The sequence below is a fragment of the Zootermopsis nevadensis genome, unplaced genomic scaffold (assembly GCF_977971745.1).
Source record: "Zootermopsis nevadensis isolate Lab colony 2312 unplaced genomic scaffold, Znev_1.0 Znev_ptg000087l, whole genome shotgun sequence".
NCBI classification, from domain to species: domain Eukaryota; kingdom Metazoa; phylum Arthropoda; class Insecta; order Blattodea; family Termopsidae; genus Zootermopsis; species Zootermopsis nevadensis.
Genome location: NW_028259218.1, coordinates 24,417 through 44,998, shown reverse-complemented (window position 1 = coordinate 44,998; position 20,582 = coordinate 24,417). Strand labels below are relative to the sequence as shown.

The 20,582-nt window shown below is 38.8% G+C and overlaps 1 protein-coding gene and 1 long non-coding RNA gene across 7 annotated transcripts in view; one reads left to right on the top strand and one right to left on the bottom strand.

Annotated features, from left to right (window-relative positions):
- Positions 1 to 208: 208 nt before the first annotated feature.
- The window catches only part of LOC147870871 (stalled ribosome sensor GCN1-like), a 25,836-nt gene continuing 5,462 nt past the window's right edge, over positions 209 to 20,582 (bottom strand). Inside the window, exons 4-12 of one of the 6 annotated variants that reach the window (XM_087341772.1) lie at positions 17,452 to 17,664; positions 16,373 to 16,516; positions 10,872 to 11,513; positions 9,871 to 10,112; positions 9,135 to 9,367; positions 7,670 to 7,907; positions 6,630 to 6,743; positions 5,670 to 5,941; positions 209 to 2,334 (exon numbers count right to left, since the gene is read on the bottom strand). In XM_087341772.1, the coding sequence (XP_087197898.1) occupies positions 2,232 to 2,334; positions 5,670 to 5,941; positions 6,630 to 6,743; positions 7,670 to 7,735 (555 nt within the window). In that variant the 5' untranslated portion in view covers positions 7,736 to 7,907; positions 9,135 to 9,367; positions 9,871 to 10,112; ... (1 more) ...; positions 16,373 to 16,516; positions 17,452 to 17,664 and the 3' untranslated portion in view covers positions 209 to 2,231. Of the gene's footprint in view, positions 2,335 to 5,669; positions 5,942 to 6,629; positions 6,744 to 7,669; positions 7,908 to 9,134; positions 9,368 to 9,870; positions 10,113 to 10,871; positions 16,517 to 17,451; positions 17,665 to 18,826; positions 19,007 to 20,089; positions 20,373 to 20,582 lie in introns of those variants that run through there. The other 5 variants (XM_087341771.1, XM_087341774.1, XR_015533093.1 and 2 more) reach the window with 5 other exon arrangements.
- LOC147870872 (uncharacterized) overlaps positions 19,873 to 20,582 on the top strand; it is a 3,945-nt gene continuing 3,235 nt past the window's right edge. Inside the window, exon 1 of the long non-coding RNA XR_015533101.1 lies at positions 19,873 to 20,039. This is a non-coding gene — a long non-coding RNA (uncharacterized LOC147870872). The remainder of the gene's footprint in view (positions 20,040 to 20,582) is intronic.

The window sequence follows — 20,582 nt, the reverse complement described above, 5'->3', positions numbered from 1 at the left end:
TGGGGCCCATCCAGCCTCCTCCACAATGGGTACCGGGGTCTTTTCCTCGGGATAAAGCCGGCCGGGGCGTGCTGACCACTCACCCCCATCTAGTGCCGATGTCAAGAATGAGTAGGAGCTATACCTCCACTCCCCCCCAAGCGCCTACATGGCGTATAGTGGGACAAACTTTACTTTACTTTACCGTCGCATTGAAGAATCACACAGCTCAGTAGGAATCTGTTTATTTCTTCACTGTACTTTCGTTAAATATTCACCATATCGAAAAACATTACAATAGAAGTTACAGAATCTAGAAGGATATTTACTTTAAGCATTTAAAAACTTTCGTAAGAGGAGCCATTTTTGAGAAAGTGGACAAGTTCCACGCAAGCTTTATGCTTGGTACGGTTTACACTCACCTCGAAAATATAACACAGATCTCCTAGCACAAAAATTCATCCAATTTTGTTGCACAGGTTCGAAGATCAAACATGCACAAACAACCTATAGTACACTTTTGGTAGTATAGTATTTGATGTTCTCACTGCGGTGAGTGCGAAGATTGGTGTCTTCTGGGTTGGAGTGCTTAGTGGTTTTGTAGAAGTTTGCCGACGTTTCAGAGGTCTCTGCTACCCTCATCAGGGCACTGTGATATAAATTATAACACTCTATACAACAGTCCGAAATACGTTTTACAACAAATTTCAAAATTTACTGGTTCACAAAAAACTCTGTCGCTTTATCAGATGCATTTCGGCAACAGAGAGCGTTCCCGAGGAAACCAACAACTGTTATCCAGCGGACAGCAAAGTGCAGGTCAGGATCACCGTTACAGTCTGTTCCGTTGGTCAGACTGACGTCATCTCGGTGTTCACTGAGGCACTGGCAGTGCTGGACCACTGCAGAACATCTAACATTGGGGCTAGTGACCGTTTTGTGGCAGGGGTTACAACAGAGTTGGGCCAGTGACAACGAATCACTACGCTGGTATTTACTGTTTCTTAACAATATTTTGATAAATTTACGTTGAGGTTAGAACGCAGTCTGAATGTTTCCTGCGATGATGCTGGGATAAGCCGCCTGGGAGCTGGAAAATTTTCGTAACGAGTGCGTCCGCAATATAAAAGAAAAATAATATCAGTGATTCAATCGACGAGGATTAGATGGGCACAAGATGTAGCACGTATGGGTAAAATGTGAAGCGCGTAGATATTTTTGTCTCTCTCCCCTTGTCTATTTCTTTTCAGCCTCTTTTTCTCTCTCTCTCTCTTCCTGTTTACCTCGCTCACTCTCTTACTTTATTTCTCTTTCGTTACACCTTAGTTCTTTATTCGAATCCTGACACGGGTTTCGTAATGTCTACGCAATAAATATTCAACCGCTAACTTTAAGATGATTGCTGCCTGTGAGGAATCGACATTACTGAAAGTGTACTCGATTAAAATCAGCGGTCATCCGGGTTTTAGTGCCGTGTAATTTTGTAGGTGGTTACCAGTGTTTCGCGGTCCAAAGTTAAGGGCTTCATCTGTGACCCGGTACGTGGCTAGTCTCAGGGTAAAAATAGCATCGCTTCCCTATTTTCTTTTCCATAACCCACATACAGACTGTGACCGTCAAGAAAATCTCCATTACAGTCTGAAGGTATTGTTTTCACTCCACCCAAACCAAGATCGTACTCTTGTAACATACGATAAGTATGCAATACTGGAGAAGGGTGGGGGAGGTCCTTAAAATTTCAGTTGGGATACTGAAGAATAAGCTGGACCTTGGGGAAATCAGTTGTATCAACGCGGATAATGTTCTCCTGTCCACTGGACAGACGCCACATTCAGGATGCATAATTACCAGGCAGCTCGTTAGTTGTTTTGGTATCAGAGTCATAAATAAATATTTTACCCCGTCATTTGTTAATCTGCACTGTGCTGTGCCGCATTTTGGCCACTTCGGTTTCCTGCCCGAAACGACCCGGAAATGGTCTTCAAAGCAATATTTGAATTTCCAATTCATATCTGCTGAAAAGAAAGAACTGCGTAACAGCCATTGTAGTCTGCTTAACATAACAATTACAGAGGAAGAGGTTTACTGTTACTCGTTTGCGGATAAGTAAAGTAAGGTAGGCGGATGGGGTTGAGCGGTCAGTGTCACGTCCCAGCCACAGGCATTGGTGTCCGATGGTAAATCTCTTCCACAAAAATGCAGTTGCACAAAGACAGCGTTATTCCACGGCTCTTACTTATAAGCCCTTATTCTCACGGCAACAGACGCATCCCATCAGCAGGACCACCGACGTGACGAGGAAGGCAACTGCTATGAACGGCGTAAGAGTTGTCCATAATGTCACGTTCTCCGCGCCTGCAACACAAAACAACAAACGCACAATTACAGGAGTTGTCCTTAGTCTCTTTAGGTGGCAAAAGGCTGCAGACCGATACAGAAAGAAATTAAATTCACCCGAAAACATTCAGTATAGACTCGAATGTAGTCACGAGGGGCATTTTAGTAACGCGGGCAAAAAATTAAGCGCGTTCCTGACCATCGCGACCCACTTTCAGAAGTGTGTAAGACGATGCAATTTAGCGACCATGTGACTTTCTGCAAACAAATATTTTAAAGACATAAGAACGAATGTTGTGCTGGAATCGTTGGTCTGAGTTCAGTCACTATCAAGTCTGTATGGAAAAGTCAAAACGAGAACTTCTATATCAGCTCAATGTGGTTAAGCTAGAGAGAAAGAAAGAAATTAATATGTGTATAGTCTACACTAGTATAGATTCAGACTACACATGTCGGATACGAACTAACATCAAAGTTTCGCATCATCGAGCAGAGTAATGTAACTGTCGGAGTAAGAAAATCCAGAGCAGTTTGCAGATAATCTTATCAATATGACTTCAGATAATGACTATTAAGAAACCGTGTCGTTAAGCTCATAATTACCTACGGGAGCAAGGCACAATTGCAGTTCGTGCTTACTATTAATATTATAAATCAGAAGAGTGTCAACGTAGAGAAATCTTTCACAAGAAAGTAAGGCACGCGGTTGGAAGAAAATCAAATGTAATTACCAACAGCACTACACTGACGAATGCCACAACTGCGCCCGCCCTCGACGTCCAGAGAACTCAATGCAGTGAAATGGCACTTCTGCTTGGTATCTACAAGAAGCAGTTTTTATCACGCAATTTCAGCAGGCCCCACCTATTCCAAAAATTCGCTGATTCAATCACAATCACGGTAAGAACAAAATACTTTTACAGAAACCCCTTCTATTCAATTAGACGATTTATTGCCTTGCGAGCCCCAATTTCCTATTCCCAGCGCCTCTTTGGCCAAACTCTTAACCCTATGGGGTTTATCCTCAGCGATATGACTTACTTCTAGGTCTTCCTACGTCTCTTTCTTCTCAGTGGGCATATTTTATTGGACATTTTAGCGTCGTATTCCTCTTCATTCCCTCTGTAATTTTTCTTATATTCTCACATCTCAGCTATCAATTAAGTTTCTTATTTCTGCGATTTGTAGTTCATTAAATTTGTTTCAAGCAGTGGTCTAAGATCTCTCGTAGGCGCAATCCTCGTACTCTGACTACCTTCCTTATATCCCACGTTCTAATTCAAAAGAGGACATGAGGGTTGAATACAATAGAGTGTAGCCCCACTGATATTTCTGTTCTCAATTGCTTTCAAAAATGTTGAAAACAATTTATTTAATTAGAAAGTGTCAAATTATTAAAGTCACCTGAGCAACTTCATGCTACCCTTACAGAACACCTCCTGTGTAAGTTCTGTTTAGCCTTTACCAGGAGTCTATAAGAATCCATTGAAATATATTACTGAATTTATTGGTGTGTTAGTGCTCTATCTTATTTTGTGTGTATGCGTGTGCACGTGCATTGACATTAAATAAAAATTAACTGTAAGTAAAGAAATATTAAATCCAGCATGTATATTTCATTCACATACTCAGAAATTTTTGTACATTTATTGTATCTGAAAGTGAAACTTTGATTATTTGTAAACAATTTTACTGATGCTTGGATGAGTGTGAGCCCTGCCAGACTTTCCTTGTGCTCCAGCACTTGTCCCACAGCTGCTGGCTGTCTATCTTTTGTTGTCAGTAAGCTGCATTGAATTTTCACTTTTTGTCTGTTTTTAATTATGTGTATTCATTTACATTGACTCTTAAAGTAGAGTGGATTTAATTCTGTATTCACTGTTGTATGGTATTTTTTCCCTATTATTTACAGTATCATACGTTAATAATCTCAAACAATACAGCCCATCCTCGAGTGTATTCTTGTTTGTGTGTCTTATTGGGGTAATTCTGAAAATTACAGCTAGCAGGGCTATAGTTAAGAGTCAACAAACCAGCTTCTTCTTCATCATCTATTGCTCTCTGGTCCGTATTCGGTCCATGGCCTCCTCAATTGTCCTATTCCTTCGGTCCGTCTGTCCGAGGTTTAGGTTTCGGAACATCTTCCTTTTTATGGTGCAAGGTTGCTGGCCTTGCGACCAACCCGGAACCTGGAGGACCACGGTACCTGTCTTAGTCTGACCTCTCCTCCTCGACTAATCTGGCTAGGGAGGCCCTACCAGTAGCTATGCTACCGCCAGCATAGCTCTTGGGGTCACTGAGGTACACAAGCCCCACCACCACGACAAGGTGCAGCTAGCAGGGGTATAGTTAAGAGTCAGCAAACCAGCAGTGTGTGGCCTTGTAATCCTGGGGTCTCGGGTTCGATTCCCGGTGGTGCCCGAATTTATAACTTGTGTTGGGCAAGGCCGTGGTCTAGGCAATACGGAGATTTCCTCCGTTGCATCCCAACAATTACTCCATTCACACACAGAAGAAGGCAATGGATCATCTGCCAAGAACGTATATGAACAGGTCCCAGTCCGAGAAGAGAAAAGGATGGAAGGATCCTGTTCATATGGACCTGTCGTCAGACAGAACACTTTAAAAAAAAAACATAAATCCAGGTGGTAATAAATTTTATTATAATTGTTACCTTCAGCATGTGCTGAGGAGAACATTCAGACCTGACAGGAATGAAGTAACACAAGAACGGTAGAGCGGCACGAGATGTTGTTCAGGGGAAGGACCGACGAGGCAATGTCAGGTCAGGCCCATGTGGACATAACACCCAAGAATGTTGCAGAAGTGGAGGAAGCTGTGTCTGTGGATAAACACTGCAGCATTCATTCACTAGCAGTGCAATTCAATGTATGCATCAACACAGAATCATGTGATGCCTGGGATATTTTAAGGGGTGCACCCAATAGGTCCAACAAAAGCTACAGCACGACACTACTGGTGGAGCATTTGCAGTTCTACCAGACAGAGGGCAGTGATAACAAGTGATACAGCCACTTTGAACCCATAGCAAAAGCTTTAAGCATGTAACAGAAACATCCATCCTTCCCCCACCACAAGATATTCAAGTCCCAACAATCTGAAGGGAAGGTCATGCTGACTTGTCTGATATCACACGACTGCTGATGCTGGTGTTCATGGACCCTAACATCACCATAAACGACTAATCACTAAAGAAACACAAGGAAAATATTTTCTGACACTGTTCAGTATGGCTCTGCATACAATGCATTCACATACACAATACATTTAAATGAAAGAAAATTAAATATAAAAAACAGCAAAGGATAATATATTTGGAAACATGCACTCACTCTCTCTCTCTCTCTCTCTCTCTCTCTCTCTCTCTCTCCACCTTCACAAGCAGCAGTACAGGACTTTCCAGCACTGCAGCCTTCACATTCCACTTGAACCGATCTCCAAGAATACGGATGAGTGGACCCGTGATATGAACCACAGATGGCTGGAGAGCTTGAGCACTGGTCAGTTTTATCACTTCACCTAGGCCCTGTGCAGCCTGCTCTTTTATCTCAGGAAGCCCATTAAGAATAGCTTCACGAAAAATAGGAAGAATCGGCATGATGCCCTGCAAACAGAAAATGTAATCAATGGCCAATTTTTAGGCGCATTTGTAAATGAGAGTATGCATTTCAATCACGGGAAGCCCCTATAATAAAACCTTTCAGTTTATCATCAAAACTGAATGCTCAGTTTACTCCTATGCTCACTTTGAAGTAAATAAATAAAACAAAAGTCAGAAATTTAGAAAACAGTGATAATAACAACACTAACAATATAGCATCAACAATACAACTCTCTATTTAAATGCGCTAACTCAACGGCTACAGGAGAAAATTATAGATAAAACATACACAAAAAACAGAAAAAAGTGAAAACAAAACTAAATTAAATACAATGTCAGACAATGCATCTGGCATCCCAAAGGAAGGACCTAAAATCCATATTTCTATCCAGTAATTTTTATGGTGGCAATTTCCTATGCCTGTCATGTTTAAAGCTGTTACTTCACGGTTGTTTGACTCTCCATCATGTGTGCGTGGCGCCACTGCTGACAGTCCTCTTACTGGTAAGAGAACGCAGCTTGTTTCTTTGAACGCGTTCAGTCAGAGGATAGCGTAAGTTGTGGGCTCTTATGTCCTTTCAGATAATAAAGATTATTACTAGGCCAGATTTTAGAGGTGTTTCAATTTTTCATAAAAAAACAAATTGTGAATTGTAGATATAGCATACCTCAACATATGACAATAATATACCTTTGGTAAGCAAAAGCCAGGAAGCAAATCTTGTCCTTTTAAATCACTGACAGCAAAACGCACGGCCGGTCGTATGTCCCCAACATGAGTGGTTTGTTGGGAAGAGTCCAGAGTCTGTAAAACAAAAAGTATTCCAGCATAATACAGGAAGATTGAAAGGGAAGATTCGTGTCTACAATCGGAATACATAAAAAAATTTATATGCATTTCTTATAAGGGACATACAGTATTTGGATAAATACGGCATTAATCTTATAATGTTAGAAAATCAAATATGGCAAAAGTAAAATTTTTCTGCCTCTATTATTAAGCTCCACACCTTAGACATGTGGGGTGGTGGAGGTATATATCCATTCTTCCGTGTCCTCAGCAGTAGATAGAGGTGAGTGGCCAGCTTCATGCACCAACCACTTTACCTACCCCATAGGGAAAGGTTCCCTGGTACTTACCCACTGCAAAGGATGCTGTGTGCACCCTAGAGCCAGTCTGGATGCAGAGGATTAGGGGAAATTATTTTTCCCCTGCCAGGAACTGAACCTCTGTCATCCAGCTTGTAGCCAGTCACTATACAGAGACTGAGCTAACCCAGCTCCTCATAAAAATTAAATCTGAGAATTTAAATTAATCCCTACCACTTACATTTGCATAACCTAATTATTACACAGCATTCCTTAATTAAATAAACCAAACTGAATTACCAAATAAACAAATTAAATTTTACCTGTTGCTTTATATGGATATGAAACTTGGTATCTCACCCTAAAAAATGTATACATCAATCAACAACAAGGTGTTAACTGATGCACATACAATATAAGAGGGAGGGCACAATGCTTGGCACTCTTCATTAAATCAGGGAGAATAAGATGGGCAGGACGTAAACAATGCATGGGAGAGGTATGAAACACAAAATTTCATTCAAGAAACCTCAGCGAAGTTACTACCTGCGACACTTTGGCACAGATGACAAGACAATATTAAAATGGATATTAAGACAAAAACAGCGATGAGATTTAAATTGCATTCAACTAGCTCTGTACCTTGGTAACAGCACTGAGAACTTCCCATGCCATCTGAAACACATCAGAATTTGAGTCTGTGAACATAAGTATTAGGCCTCGCAGAAGCTGTGGCACATACTGAGAGTAGTCAGCATGAATGAGCCGACAGAAGGCGCAGAACGTCGGAGCTCCACCTTGTCTGACCGAGTGGACCCCATCAGCTGGTCCATGATTGTCCGAATACCAACTTCATCCGTCACTGACAGTATTCCAGCTCCTGCAGACAAGACCAACAACCAGGTTATGTTAAGATATGCATAAGCTGCACTCAACTTGAATTATCCGCCTGTTGTGAAAATGTAAAATAAATTAAGTTGGCCTGTTATGCCGAGGTCAGCCTCCACTCAGATTCAATTTCTATAACTTCAATCAAATTATCTTAATGTCAAATTTCTTCCCTTTAGCTTTCCTCCTTCTAGTTTCAATTCCCTATCAAAACACTTTTCCTAACCACATAAGTATATGATACAGAACAATCTCAGTATAATGAACTTCTGTGGACAGACAAATTATATTCGCTACAATCACATCTCATTACAATGATAGGCAATATTAATGAATATGACTGAAGTGTAGTTTTCTGAACGATTTCCAGCAACACAAAAAGTGCAATGACTATGTGCAGTTCGTTACAGTTATCTCTTTCCACCTTCTCATCACAGAAAGTGATCCCACATTCACATTTCATGCATAAATACAGTGTTACGCATACAGATTCATCTGCGCCAAAATGAATTCTATAAATTCCCGGTGAAACATCTTTTGAAAGCTGTCACCCTATCGCCGAAGCTGTGGTCCGAGCATATAGCAAAACACTTCACATACACTTTGAAAGGAATTTATATCTGTCCGCAATAAGTTTCACAACAATAAATTTCGTAATATGCTAAGCACCACTCCCACTTCTAGCATATCACTTTCATTCTTATGAGTTTCAACAAGCAATGCTTGTAAAAAAAACCCTTCTTTGATACATTCATAAACAGAATTATACCCTCCCACATTTTTCATATCCAATAATCTGTCTAAATATCAGATTTGTTGTATAAAGTGAAGCTTTCGTGGCGATGGAAGTTGATGAAAGACTCTCGGGTAACAAACCACCTGACGCGGCTTGGCACCCGAGAGTATTTCATCATCAGATGTGTTGTTTGCGCTGTAAGACCATGACTCTCCAAAGTCATGAGCTTACCAAGTAAGACAGCATGCTCTATTCATTTATTTAGTAGCCTACATTTATGAGTGAGATCATCAGATGTTTACCTGAGCCTGTGTTTCTGAAACAAAGCTTCTCATTCATTCTAGTAATAATAGCATCTTGAAAGTGTTTGCAGTTTCATTAATTGATGTCACATAACACCAGCCTGTTGCTGAAAAAGGGAGGCAGACTACAGATGAATGACGTATGCGGCAAATTGCATTGACGGGTTAAATAATGGCTCACCTGGGCCTCATGTGTTGTGCCTTGGGCCATAGACAGAGCTGCCAGAAGTGCAGATAATACTTTATAAGAGCTTCGCCTGCCACAGAGGCAAGAATTGATAAAGCCTTGGTGTTTACTCGTGGAGGAGCGATAAGCTGTGGAACAAGGTACGGCAGAACCACGCGTGACTTTATGGCCGTCACCTGCCGTAACCCCTCTAGCGCGGACTCTGCAACCTTCGGGTGTGGGTCAATCTGAAAAAGAAAAAGTTTTCAATACTCCTTAAAACAGAAACTGACATTCCTTCCCATATGTAACTTGCAACTATAAAATTTTCACCAAGCAAATGGACTCTAATCAGAGGTATTTATGCACTAGTACCACTGTAGAGATCTATAATGATTAAAAACACACATTTCCCTTCAAACATCTGAATTTACTCATTTTGTTATCCATTTCCAATTGCTCTTCGTATGAGATCCACACAGAAATCTTGAAACATACAGCTAAATAATATACAACTGACCAGTTGAAATAAGTATTTGTGCAAAACACAACATACGAAAAATATCATGACTGAAACTCACATATTTAACCTGTGTAACAACACTGCCCCCTGCCCTATCTTCTTGTCTACCAGTGAATATGGATGCCAAAGCAACGTATAGGCTTTAGCTTCATTCTGTCATGTAACACAAATAAAAGACAAAAGCTATTCACCCAGAGTGACATTAAATCTGAATTTGCAATGGCATACCAAATGGTTGAGCATTGCCGGAAGGATGTCATCGAGTGCTCGGCCTCACTTCTGGCAGCGGATCACACAGTGGGCACCATGTCTTTGCTGGTAGAAGCCATTATCTCTGAGAGACCAATACACACTCCCTGTCTCTGATCTGGTTGATCCGACTCCAACCCCTTCACCAGAATCGGAATGATCTCTGGCAGCACCCGTTCGCCTAGTTTCCGCACTAGATCTCCTAAAGTACGGGCTGCAACCTGTCACAAAAACAAATAAAATTGCTGATAGTTCTGACAGTTATTATTGAGTAAAGTGTGCTGCCTAAAATCATACCTTTTACGCAGCTCTTAATTGTAATAGTTAAAAAATACTTACTGCAGATCCTTGCTTTTGATACTGAAAAATAAACCTTGTGCTTTTTAGATAATTTATAACACTACTTTCTACACTTATACATCACAAAAACAAAAGAGAGGAGGAATGTGGCAACATAGTTCGAGATACTAACCCAGAATTTGAATCGTAAGACCAAGGAAAACCTGTGATACAAACACATCCTACTATACAGTGACATTTAGTAGTAGTAGCAGTATAGGATTTATAGATGCAGAACTGGCTCAAGATTGTCTCTAACAGCTGGTCTTGATAACATTCTTTTAATATAAAATCAGGTACTTGGTATTGAAGAAGCTGTAATTTATTGTACTGACCAGAAAAATAAGCGATTATGAAGCACACGTTTTACATTGTATTCAATTAAATACAGAATACATTAAAAACACTTTTCAAATAAATTTATGAACCTTAAAAAGAAACATAATCTTCTTCCTGTATCTACTGTCTCTGCAGTAAGCCATCGATTACAATGAACCAATTCAGGCTACAATGAAACTCGTTCAAAAGCCAAAACACTTCACTTCTAGGAAATCAAATGGTTTGGAACATGAACTATGAGAATGATCAGACAAGAGCATCCTACATGTTTGATTATGTGATAAAGCTCAAGTGTAAATTACCTTAAGTGGAGGTGAAGAGTCACTTGATAAAGTGACCAAAATGTCTGCAGAGCACAGGTCTTTGTTTTTACAATACTGTGAACAGCGGTAGAGCTGACACCTGTCACCACTGTACAATGACTGTCATTTACACGTACGAACAACGTGCACAATCTTACACATTCCTTTATTATTATTATTATTATTTAGTGTTCTGTCTTACGACAGGTCCATTGCTCTGCCCAAAAAGAGCTCTCCAGTTTTCCCTATTCTCGGCTTCTCGTTTTAATTCCTGGAACGTCATCTTCTTTCCTTGTTTAAGGTCGTCGGTTAGCTGTATCAGTCTTCTTCCCAGTCCTCGCTTTCCTTCAACCTGGTCTTCGGTGATATCACTCAGTAACCCATTCCTTCTCATAATATGTCCCAGCCAGTTAGCTTTCCTTCGTGTAATCGCCTGCAGAATGTTTCTTTGCTCGTTGACTCTCCTCAATACTTCTTCGTTGGTCACTCGATCCGTCCACCTGATCTTCTCTATTCTTCTCCAACACCACATTTCAAAACTCTCCAGGTATTTCTGTTCCTTCTTCCTGAGTGTCCAAGTCTTCCTTTATGGCAGTCTAAGTCACGCACCTTCGGAGGTCTCGCAGTTGGTTCGCACACAACCTGACAAAAGAGAAATCACATACTAATTACAGTATACATACGGTACTAGAATATATTTTCACTTTGTTACAATCTCAGTAAAGGGAATCTCAGTAGTAAATATGGTGTTTAATGACTGAATTCATTAACTCTGACTCCAAGTCTTCTCATTAGCTAAGTGCGTAATCCTACAGAATTGACACACTTTCAGTTGCCTCTTGCTGTAACCAATAACAATGCACTGTGCATATTGTTTCAATTACCAGGACCTATTCCATTTTAAGTACCACTAATAATACAACAATAAACTGATAACTAGTAGGTACTGCTGTATTACTGAACATTACATTTTGAAACTGTAAATTTCATGAAAAAAATTTAATAAGTAGCAGTAGTAGTACACAGTTTTAAACAAAAATTTAATGAAAATTCAATGATATGTGTTAACTCCATTAATTGCAATAATAGTTTCGTAGTATTTTCATATAATTCAATTCAATTAATTCAATTCAATTAATTTATTTACGTGTTTGCCAACAGCAAGAAGCCAATAACAGGCAAACACTGATAATATATACAATAATAGTGAAATAAAAATTAAAAATATTACACAAACGGATTAACTAAACTTATAAATATACAGTATTAAATATAACTGCCAAGTACAGGCAAACCCAAAATAGAAACAATATTAACACAGAGCAAAAAATGAAGGAATATAAATAAAAACAAATAATCCACGTAGGGAACACTAATATAATTGTAAAACTTTAAAAAATATAAAAAGACAGATAACCAAGCTAGATCATTTCCCTTGTTGAGAACGTTCGCTCAAGGGAGACAATGTTTGTGCTAAATACGTCCAAAGATTTACATACGTCATTTGCAGCGATGACGCACCTGGCTGAAGGACTATGCCTTAGTGCACTGCTCACACTAAAAGTAGAAAATTCTCTTATTTGCCTCGCCGGCACACGTAAACCAACAGCGTCCATAATGGAATGGCAATTTATTTTGCCCTTAAATACATTAATAAGAAATAACGCATCGAGATGTCGTTGTCTGGAATAAAGTGTTCTAAAATTTAAAGTAGATAGGATCAGTTCATATTTTCGGGGGATATTAAACTGGAAAAATCGGTAATTGCATAAACTGGCAAATTTTCTTTGAATATTTTCTAATTTATTAGAATCTGTCTGTGTAAGATTATTCCAAACGACCGAGGCATACTCAAGCTTTGACCTAATTAAAGCATTATATAAAACAACAAGGCTGTCTAGAGAGGAAAAATTATAAGTAATAAAACGAATAAGCCCTAAGGTCCTTAGTGCCTGGGAATGAACACAATTTACATGACAGTGAAAATACAGTTTACTGTCTAACAAAACACCAAGATCTTTTATACAATTTGTACGCAAGATTAAAAAGTCACTAACAATGTAATTAAAATGGATACTGTTGGTTTTACGTGTGAACGATATAATTTTGGTTTTCTCAATGTTTAGTTCCATATTGTTATCATTACACCACTCATGTACGGAATCGATATCTGCTTGAAGAGCTCTGCAGTCATGCACAGATTTAATATCGTGATATAGTTTCAAGTCATCGGCAAATAAGAGAAATTTAGAATACTTAATTTTGTCGCAAAGGTCGTTAATAAAAATATTAAATAAGAGAGGTCCCAAGGTAGAGCCTTGTGGAACTCCAGATAACACCGCGTAGAGAGAAGAAGACTGTCCTAAAATGCGAACAAAGGCAGATCTGGATGATAAATAACTTTGGAACCACTTGACATAAGGAGAAGATAGTCCAAATTTATTTAGCTTTTTCAAAAGAATAGAATGCGGGACTGAATCAAAGGCCTGCCTAAGATCAAAATACACAGAGTCGATCTGTCCCTGTGAACAAACCGACGGCTGAACATCATTAAGGTAGGTAACTAAATTGGTTACCGTAGATTTTTATTTACAAAAACCATGTTGACTGGGGTGTAATTTGAATTTGAAATAAAAGGAAAGGTGATCATGAACAATGCTTTCAAAAATTTTGGAGAGGTTATTAAGGATCGAAATAGGCCTATAGTTAGATACTAAGGCGCTGTTGCCTTTCTTAAAAATCGGCACAACAGCCGCTCGCTTCCATAACAAAGGAAAGTTCCCACTAGATAAACTAAGGTTGAAAATATGGCGTAAAAGAGGAGTTAAAATCTCAGAACAACCTTTTATGACGAAAGTCGGGATTTCATCGGGTCCGACGCATTTCGTCGAACGGAGATGACTAATTGCCCGCGTAACATCATCAACAGAGATACGAGGAATATTCAAAACATCAGAATAGGCGAAGTCAGAACTAGTCGTAACATTAACGCAAGAAGGGGAGTTAAAAACAGAACGAAAGCGGTCAGCAAAAGCCTCAGCGATTGCCTGGGGTTCCGTGATAAAACTGTCTCCAACTTTAATTTGTGTAATCGACTGGTCTTTCTTTTTGAAATTAGAAATATATTTCCAAAAGTGCTTTGGTTGGGTTTTCAAATTTTCTTCAATAGTTTTTAACCAAACCAATCTATCTGATTTAATAGTCAATTTAACTAGTTTACGATAGTGAGAAAAAACGCTATAATGATAATCAGATTTAGATTTTTTGAATTTCTTAAGAGATGCATTCTTCTTTCTAATGTAATAGACAAGAGTTTTGGAAAACCAATGAGGAAATGCAGAATTTCTGGGTTTTACAAGGGGAATAGCTAGACTGATGGCCTTCGACACAGTAGCCGTGAGATTATTAACTGCAGCATCAACCGAGCTTTCATTAAGAACGCAAGACCAGTCAGAGTTTTCTAGGGTATGGAAAAGTAATAAGTAGTCTCCTTTCCCGTAATTGCGTCGAGGAGTAAGCGAGGTATGTTGATAGTCAAGACTTAGTTTAAGATTAATACAAAATTAATACCATTTTATAGTGATTCAAAGTCCTATAATAACAATTGAATGAAATGAAATGAAATACATCAAAATTCCTATTCTACACAGTATCGAAACCAGAAAACATCATTCTCACTGCTGTGAAAACCTTTCATCTCACATGGTATTTTATGTTTAACACAAAATAAAATATTCTTTATCCTATTAAATACAAGGTATTAAAATACTGTACTACTGAACAAACTATATATCTTGAGCAGTAAGGTAACTGCAGGGTGGCTGTTGCGAATTCAAAACCTAGCAATGGTTTTCACGAAACCATCTGGGCACACGCGAGAATAGCCTAGCTCTGTGTGGCTCCGGCTCGATCCCAGCGGACAAAGAGTTGAATTGTGGCACAGGGATCGATAACATGGATTACTCACTGTAAGTTTAAACAACATTCAGTCTTTGTGGAACGCTATTTACAACAGTAGTACATGACGAGACAATTATAAACGGTTGTTGAGAGGAAGCAGTCACGACTTACATTATAGCACCAGTATGAATGATGACATCTGTCAGTATTAATTAATTTCAGATTCTGATTAGAATATTAAGCATACTCTATGTATATGTCATCAGGCACCAATTTTTGTTATGATTTAAAATCATTTGTCTGGTTTAACAGACATCCAAAAATCCTATCCAATTATAAATGCTATATAACATGTTCAAAAAGTTTTGCACCTGCAAGAACCAGTTACAGGTATAGCAAATTAAAGCATATTTTTTTAAAAAATGGCTGTCCATTTCAAATATAGGAATACAGCATTTAAACCAGAGGTTATCAACCCACAGCCCCCCTGATGTGTTTTGTACAACCCATATGCATTTTTGTGATCTTCTGGTTTTTATCAGTCTGTATGATAAAACTGGTTACAACCAAGATTAAATACTTAGCCGAATACAACTGTTGACTTATTGGCTACATGAAATGCACAGCGAATTTTGTGATTGGTAATAACAGTGGCTACATCACAGTACTTGCATGATGGTGGCCCATGTAACATCATCATTTCCTTGTACTATTAACTTCCAAAGACAAAGTAAACATAGCAAATAGACACATACATCTTTTATATAGGGGCTTCACATATGAAGGCATGCCTTCAGTGCACTGCTGACATTACTTGTCCAATTTGAAGCAAACAATCTCAAACATCATTTTATTAAAAGACATAAAAGCACGGGAAATAGAAAAGTTATTCAGAAATATTTTTTGTGCCTTAATGTCCAAGTGCTTAAATTGTGTTGTTAATTCTGTTTCCATGGATGAAAGTACAGATGCTACAGACACTGCGCAGTTAGCCATTTTTCCTTGTTGGGTTGAGGGAAATATTCAAATCATGGCAGAACTGGCTGCGTTAGTCCCCCTTAGGGACACTTCACAGACACTGCTTTGCAGAACACCTTGAAGACATGTCATGTCTGCCCTACCTACATTTCAGTTCAGTTCAAACCTTATTTCTCTATACCCCTGCTAACCTTTAATATATAACAAACCTTGTTGGCACTATGAACTCTCTCCGGGTCACAATTAAAATCGCGTGAAATGCTGCTACAATGCCAAACATCCAATACTAATTTATATTTATTTTAATAAATGTGACACAGAGACACGAAGTGAGCACATGCTGTTGGAAAAATGGTGCCGATAGACTTGCTCGACGCAGGGTTGCCACAAACCTCCAATTTGTAAAAAAACGCAATATCTGCGAAGCGCAATAAAACGAGGCATGCCTGTATATAAAAGACACATAATAAAAAGTTTCGAGAGAAAGTAATTTAATTAATGACTGCAACTTGTATTTTAAAAAATTCAACTCTTTGGTAATTAGAAAGATATGTAAAATGCTAAATGTAGGAAATAAAGGATAAGTTGTGTCTGTGACTACAATTCATTCCATGAGAGCGTACTTTAGGCTCTAGGATTAGCCCCATGCATTGTAGACGTATAGCACCGGCTGGAGGATCGTAGCTTCACACTGTAGTTGCTTTACATCTTGGGGAGAGAGATACCAATATCCACCGTAGATGAGACTGGGCGGCCCCAGAACCATTCTGCAAATCGTGGCGAAGAGCAATATATGAAACAAAATATCTCCACACTATTTCTTATAGTAGAATTTGTGTGCTGAACTGTCATCCTAAATCATGAGCCTTGTGGGAGAAAATCAATCTATTTATCTCCCAGGTAAAGACTGTGCTTAGAAACTTAGTGTTCATTCGTTTGTTTTCTCAAACAATAAGGATGTCTGATGCACTATTCAGTCCCTGTGTAAAGGTATGTCAGATCACCACGTCTAAACTTGTTCAGTTTAGAGATGATGTTTGTCTGGTATGTGCTAACATACAGGTTGTATTCAAACACTTCCACTTTGTAAGGTTTCTCCTCTGTAAAAGTAAAAAAAGAATTTACATTTTTCTGATGTCAGACATGACGAGTGCTACACAAGTAAGATTTAAGAAGTATATTTATGCTATGGAGAATAGTATTACATTCACTGAAGTAACATTTTCAATAGAAAGTAATGTGCCAGCTTGCTTTCTGAGTCTTTAAAGAAGAATCATTCATAACTTAATAAATATATCTTAGTTTGCTCACACTTATGTTTTGAACTCTATAGATGTAAAACGAAAATCCAGAGCAAAATGTGCAGATTACTTTCACACTAATGGCCAAAAGCAAGAAACTTAAAACAATCAAAAGCAGCTCTAAGGAACTACAAATCTGTCGCAATAAACAACGTAAAGTAAATTAAGCCATTAATTTGATTAAAGATGGCTGTCTTCTGGGTTGATGCGCCATGTAGTCTGGTTGACGCGATCACCATAATGATGGAGGCAACAAGGACCTCTGAAACGTCGGGAACCTTCTACCAGACAACACGGCGCAACAACCCAGAAGACAGCCATATTCACACTCACTACCATAAAAATAACAAATCCTACATAAATTAGATCCTTTGGAATCCTGTCACGATACTCAGACTTACTATGTGGGAATCTTCTGATGACGTGACGATCTCGTCCACCGAGATCTACACTTTCTATAGTACATGCTTAGGGATCAGTCCAATATAGTCTTCTAGCTGGGTAGTCTACTGCAGGTCCAGTTGGCCACTGTTCCATTGTATCCACAAGTGAATAACGCCCAGTTCCATCCATATACGCTGAATCAATACGACCATTCACACCGGAACATAAGCCTATGAGAAATAACAAAAAAATTCTGTATTCATAGTTGGCACATATCCTGCCACTGTATAATGACTGTAGGGTGAAACGGGACCAAGCTGAAAATCCTGAAGATAACAGACCACTAAAAAATGAACAAATAAGTTGCAGTCTTGAACAAGATATTGTGTGTTGTAGTGAAAGGGTTTTCCCAGCCTGCTAGAGTCGTTCAACTTCAGTAGTGAAGAGAAGAAATTATGTGCAAGAATGCAAGGAAACTCCAAATAGACCTGCTATAAACAAGCTGGTTGCTTAAATTGAAATTACTGGGACCATTATCAAGACGATTTGTGTGTACACACACAAACACAAAGGCATCCAAAACACCAGAAAATATTGCACATTGTTCATAGTCTTTCTCGACAAATTAAAACAATTATCAATATAAAGGATTTGAGGTTCTCATCATGACATATTAAGATGACTGTCTTCTGAGATGTAGCACTGTGTAGTCTGGTATATCAGTCAGCATCTACCAGACTACACGGTACTACAACCCAGAAGACAGCCATCTTCATGCTCACTGCCATGAGACTCTGAAATCCTACTTTTTTTCAATCAACATTTCCATGACCAATTTCTGAAAAATCAGTTTCCTGCACGTTTTTCTTATGGCTGGTACTGGCCAGTGTACTCTTCAAAACTCAACCCATATGCAATTTCTTCTTATAATACTGTTTACAGGAATAATCCGCAACACAACTCAAGATCTGAAGCTGCTATCGGCACCGATGAACAAGCTTCGGTTGGCGTAATGCAACAGTACCAAAGACAACTGCAGTTTTATAAACTGACGGTGCACGTACCAAAATTGTTTTCATTTGACTTGCACTCTCGAGGCTGCTGTGTTCAGGAACATGAAACGTGATTATGTTTGTCACATAATTTGGTAAATATATGCAATTAGAAGTCCAGCATCTTTTGGAAACAACCCGAACAAATGGTTCAGTGTTTAGCATTTAATGAACTTATGCAACAGTAATGCTGTAAAGTCAGTCTTCAAGAATGTTATAAAGAAGCGTGAGATTCTGCTGCCTTCACTAGAGTTTCACACTTTACAGTGCATCATTAACTAATTAATCTATGTGGTAGAAATCACCGATCAAGTCACGTGTGTAAAACACACAACTTTACCCAGTTTGACGGCCCACAACGATGTCATGAGGTCGATCCAGCTCGGTGTGTACGAGTGTACGTTTCTTATCTCCAGTTAATTCAGAGACCATAATCACATCAAGTCCTGCATCTACCTAATACACAGGCATGCCCACCCAGTTCAAAGCAATGCCCCTGTGGGTCTACCAAGTTTGATGCCTGAAAACAAACATATACATTCACTTCTGAAATGGCTGATCAGGAGACGGATGGATTCAAAACATTCTATACCATTTGCAGGTAAATGAATTCCCACTGCTTGGATTGTTGAAACATATTCGAGACAAAAATTCAGAATGAGCAACACAATGAGAAATTCGGAGCCCTCTGTGCAAGCAACATACTGCTCAGATTTTTCAAAACCTAAGAAAGTTGGACTTAGTTAAATTTCTGTCACTATAAAATGTTGGTGTCATGTATTCAAGAAATGCCTGTTTCAATAAAATGTAGTTGTAATAAATATACAAACTAACGTCATTAATGTGATAACCAAGAACGATAAATTGGTTATGTGACTGGCTACTGGCTATCCTCCCAAGTGAGGCAAGGCCTTTCCTGTTTGCAACCACCTGCAGAATGGCTTAAGCTAACCACTCACCACATTTAGTGACCTGGTGCCAAAATATTAGATTACTTCTCAACTCCCACATCTTCATTGCATGGTGCTTAGATTTACGAGAAACTTTAACTTCTTTAAAGTTTGTTGGGAGATGATATTTTTATAATTACCTTCATTATATTGAGATACAGTTGTGTAATATAGGGAAGGCAGAGGAAAAAGTCTCTCAAAGATATATCTTTGCAATGTAAAACAAAATTACAAGGCTGTCAATTTCGGAATTCTAACCCTGGAGAAACTTCAGAAAATAATGAAAACCTACAGTCGGGATAGCTTCTGGATTCAAGTCCCAAATAAAGATGGTTTCTGTAGCTCGCGAACTAAACCCAATAGAAGAATGGTACCATGACAAAAGTTTGTGTTTTGATAAGATTATAGACACCAAAACCACCTCCAACAACAATAATAAAATAAACAAAAGGAAAAACAACAATGTCTGTAGGCATAGCAGCAATAGCCATAACAATGACCACTTGGACCATTGTTGCTGAAAAATGTGAGACATGGATGAGCATGCTACAGCGTACCATTCAAATTTCAGGCTACAAAGTTTCACATCTGTTTAAATTTCATGTAAGTTACAGAAAAGTATCAGATCCTTAAAACACTTGCTAATCGCCTACCACAATGATCAAGTCATCTCGCTGCACTCTCCGCGACTGGGGTTTGATTCGATGTTGAGGACAAATCATAGAAATAAGACCTCCTGATCATCTTGCCGTGGTGGTCAGACCAGAATGTAGTTTGGATTTGTTACATCCCATAATATATCCACTGACTCCACTTTTTGACCACGGTCATTAAATGATTTGCTAAGGGCATAGATTAGAGAGTTTTCAACAGGTTTGTACGTATTCAAGTCTCTTAGATCCATTTCAGCAGCAACAATGAAGTGGGCAGGTTTTCCTGGAAAGCGCAAACGTTAAACATGAATTTGACGTAAGATGTGTCAGTCTTCATTTGCCTACATTTGGAAAGAATGAAAAATTACATGTACGTATACATCAGAATTACCTGCAGAAAATCAAAATCTTTTTACATGTACATATCCTCCTCTGGTAGACTTAGAAACCAAGTTTTACACCCATACAGAACTACAAGTAAAATGTTAGTTTC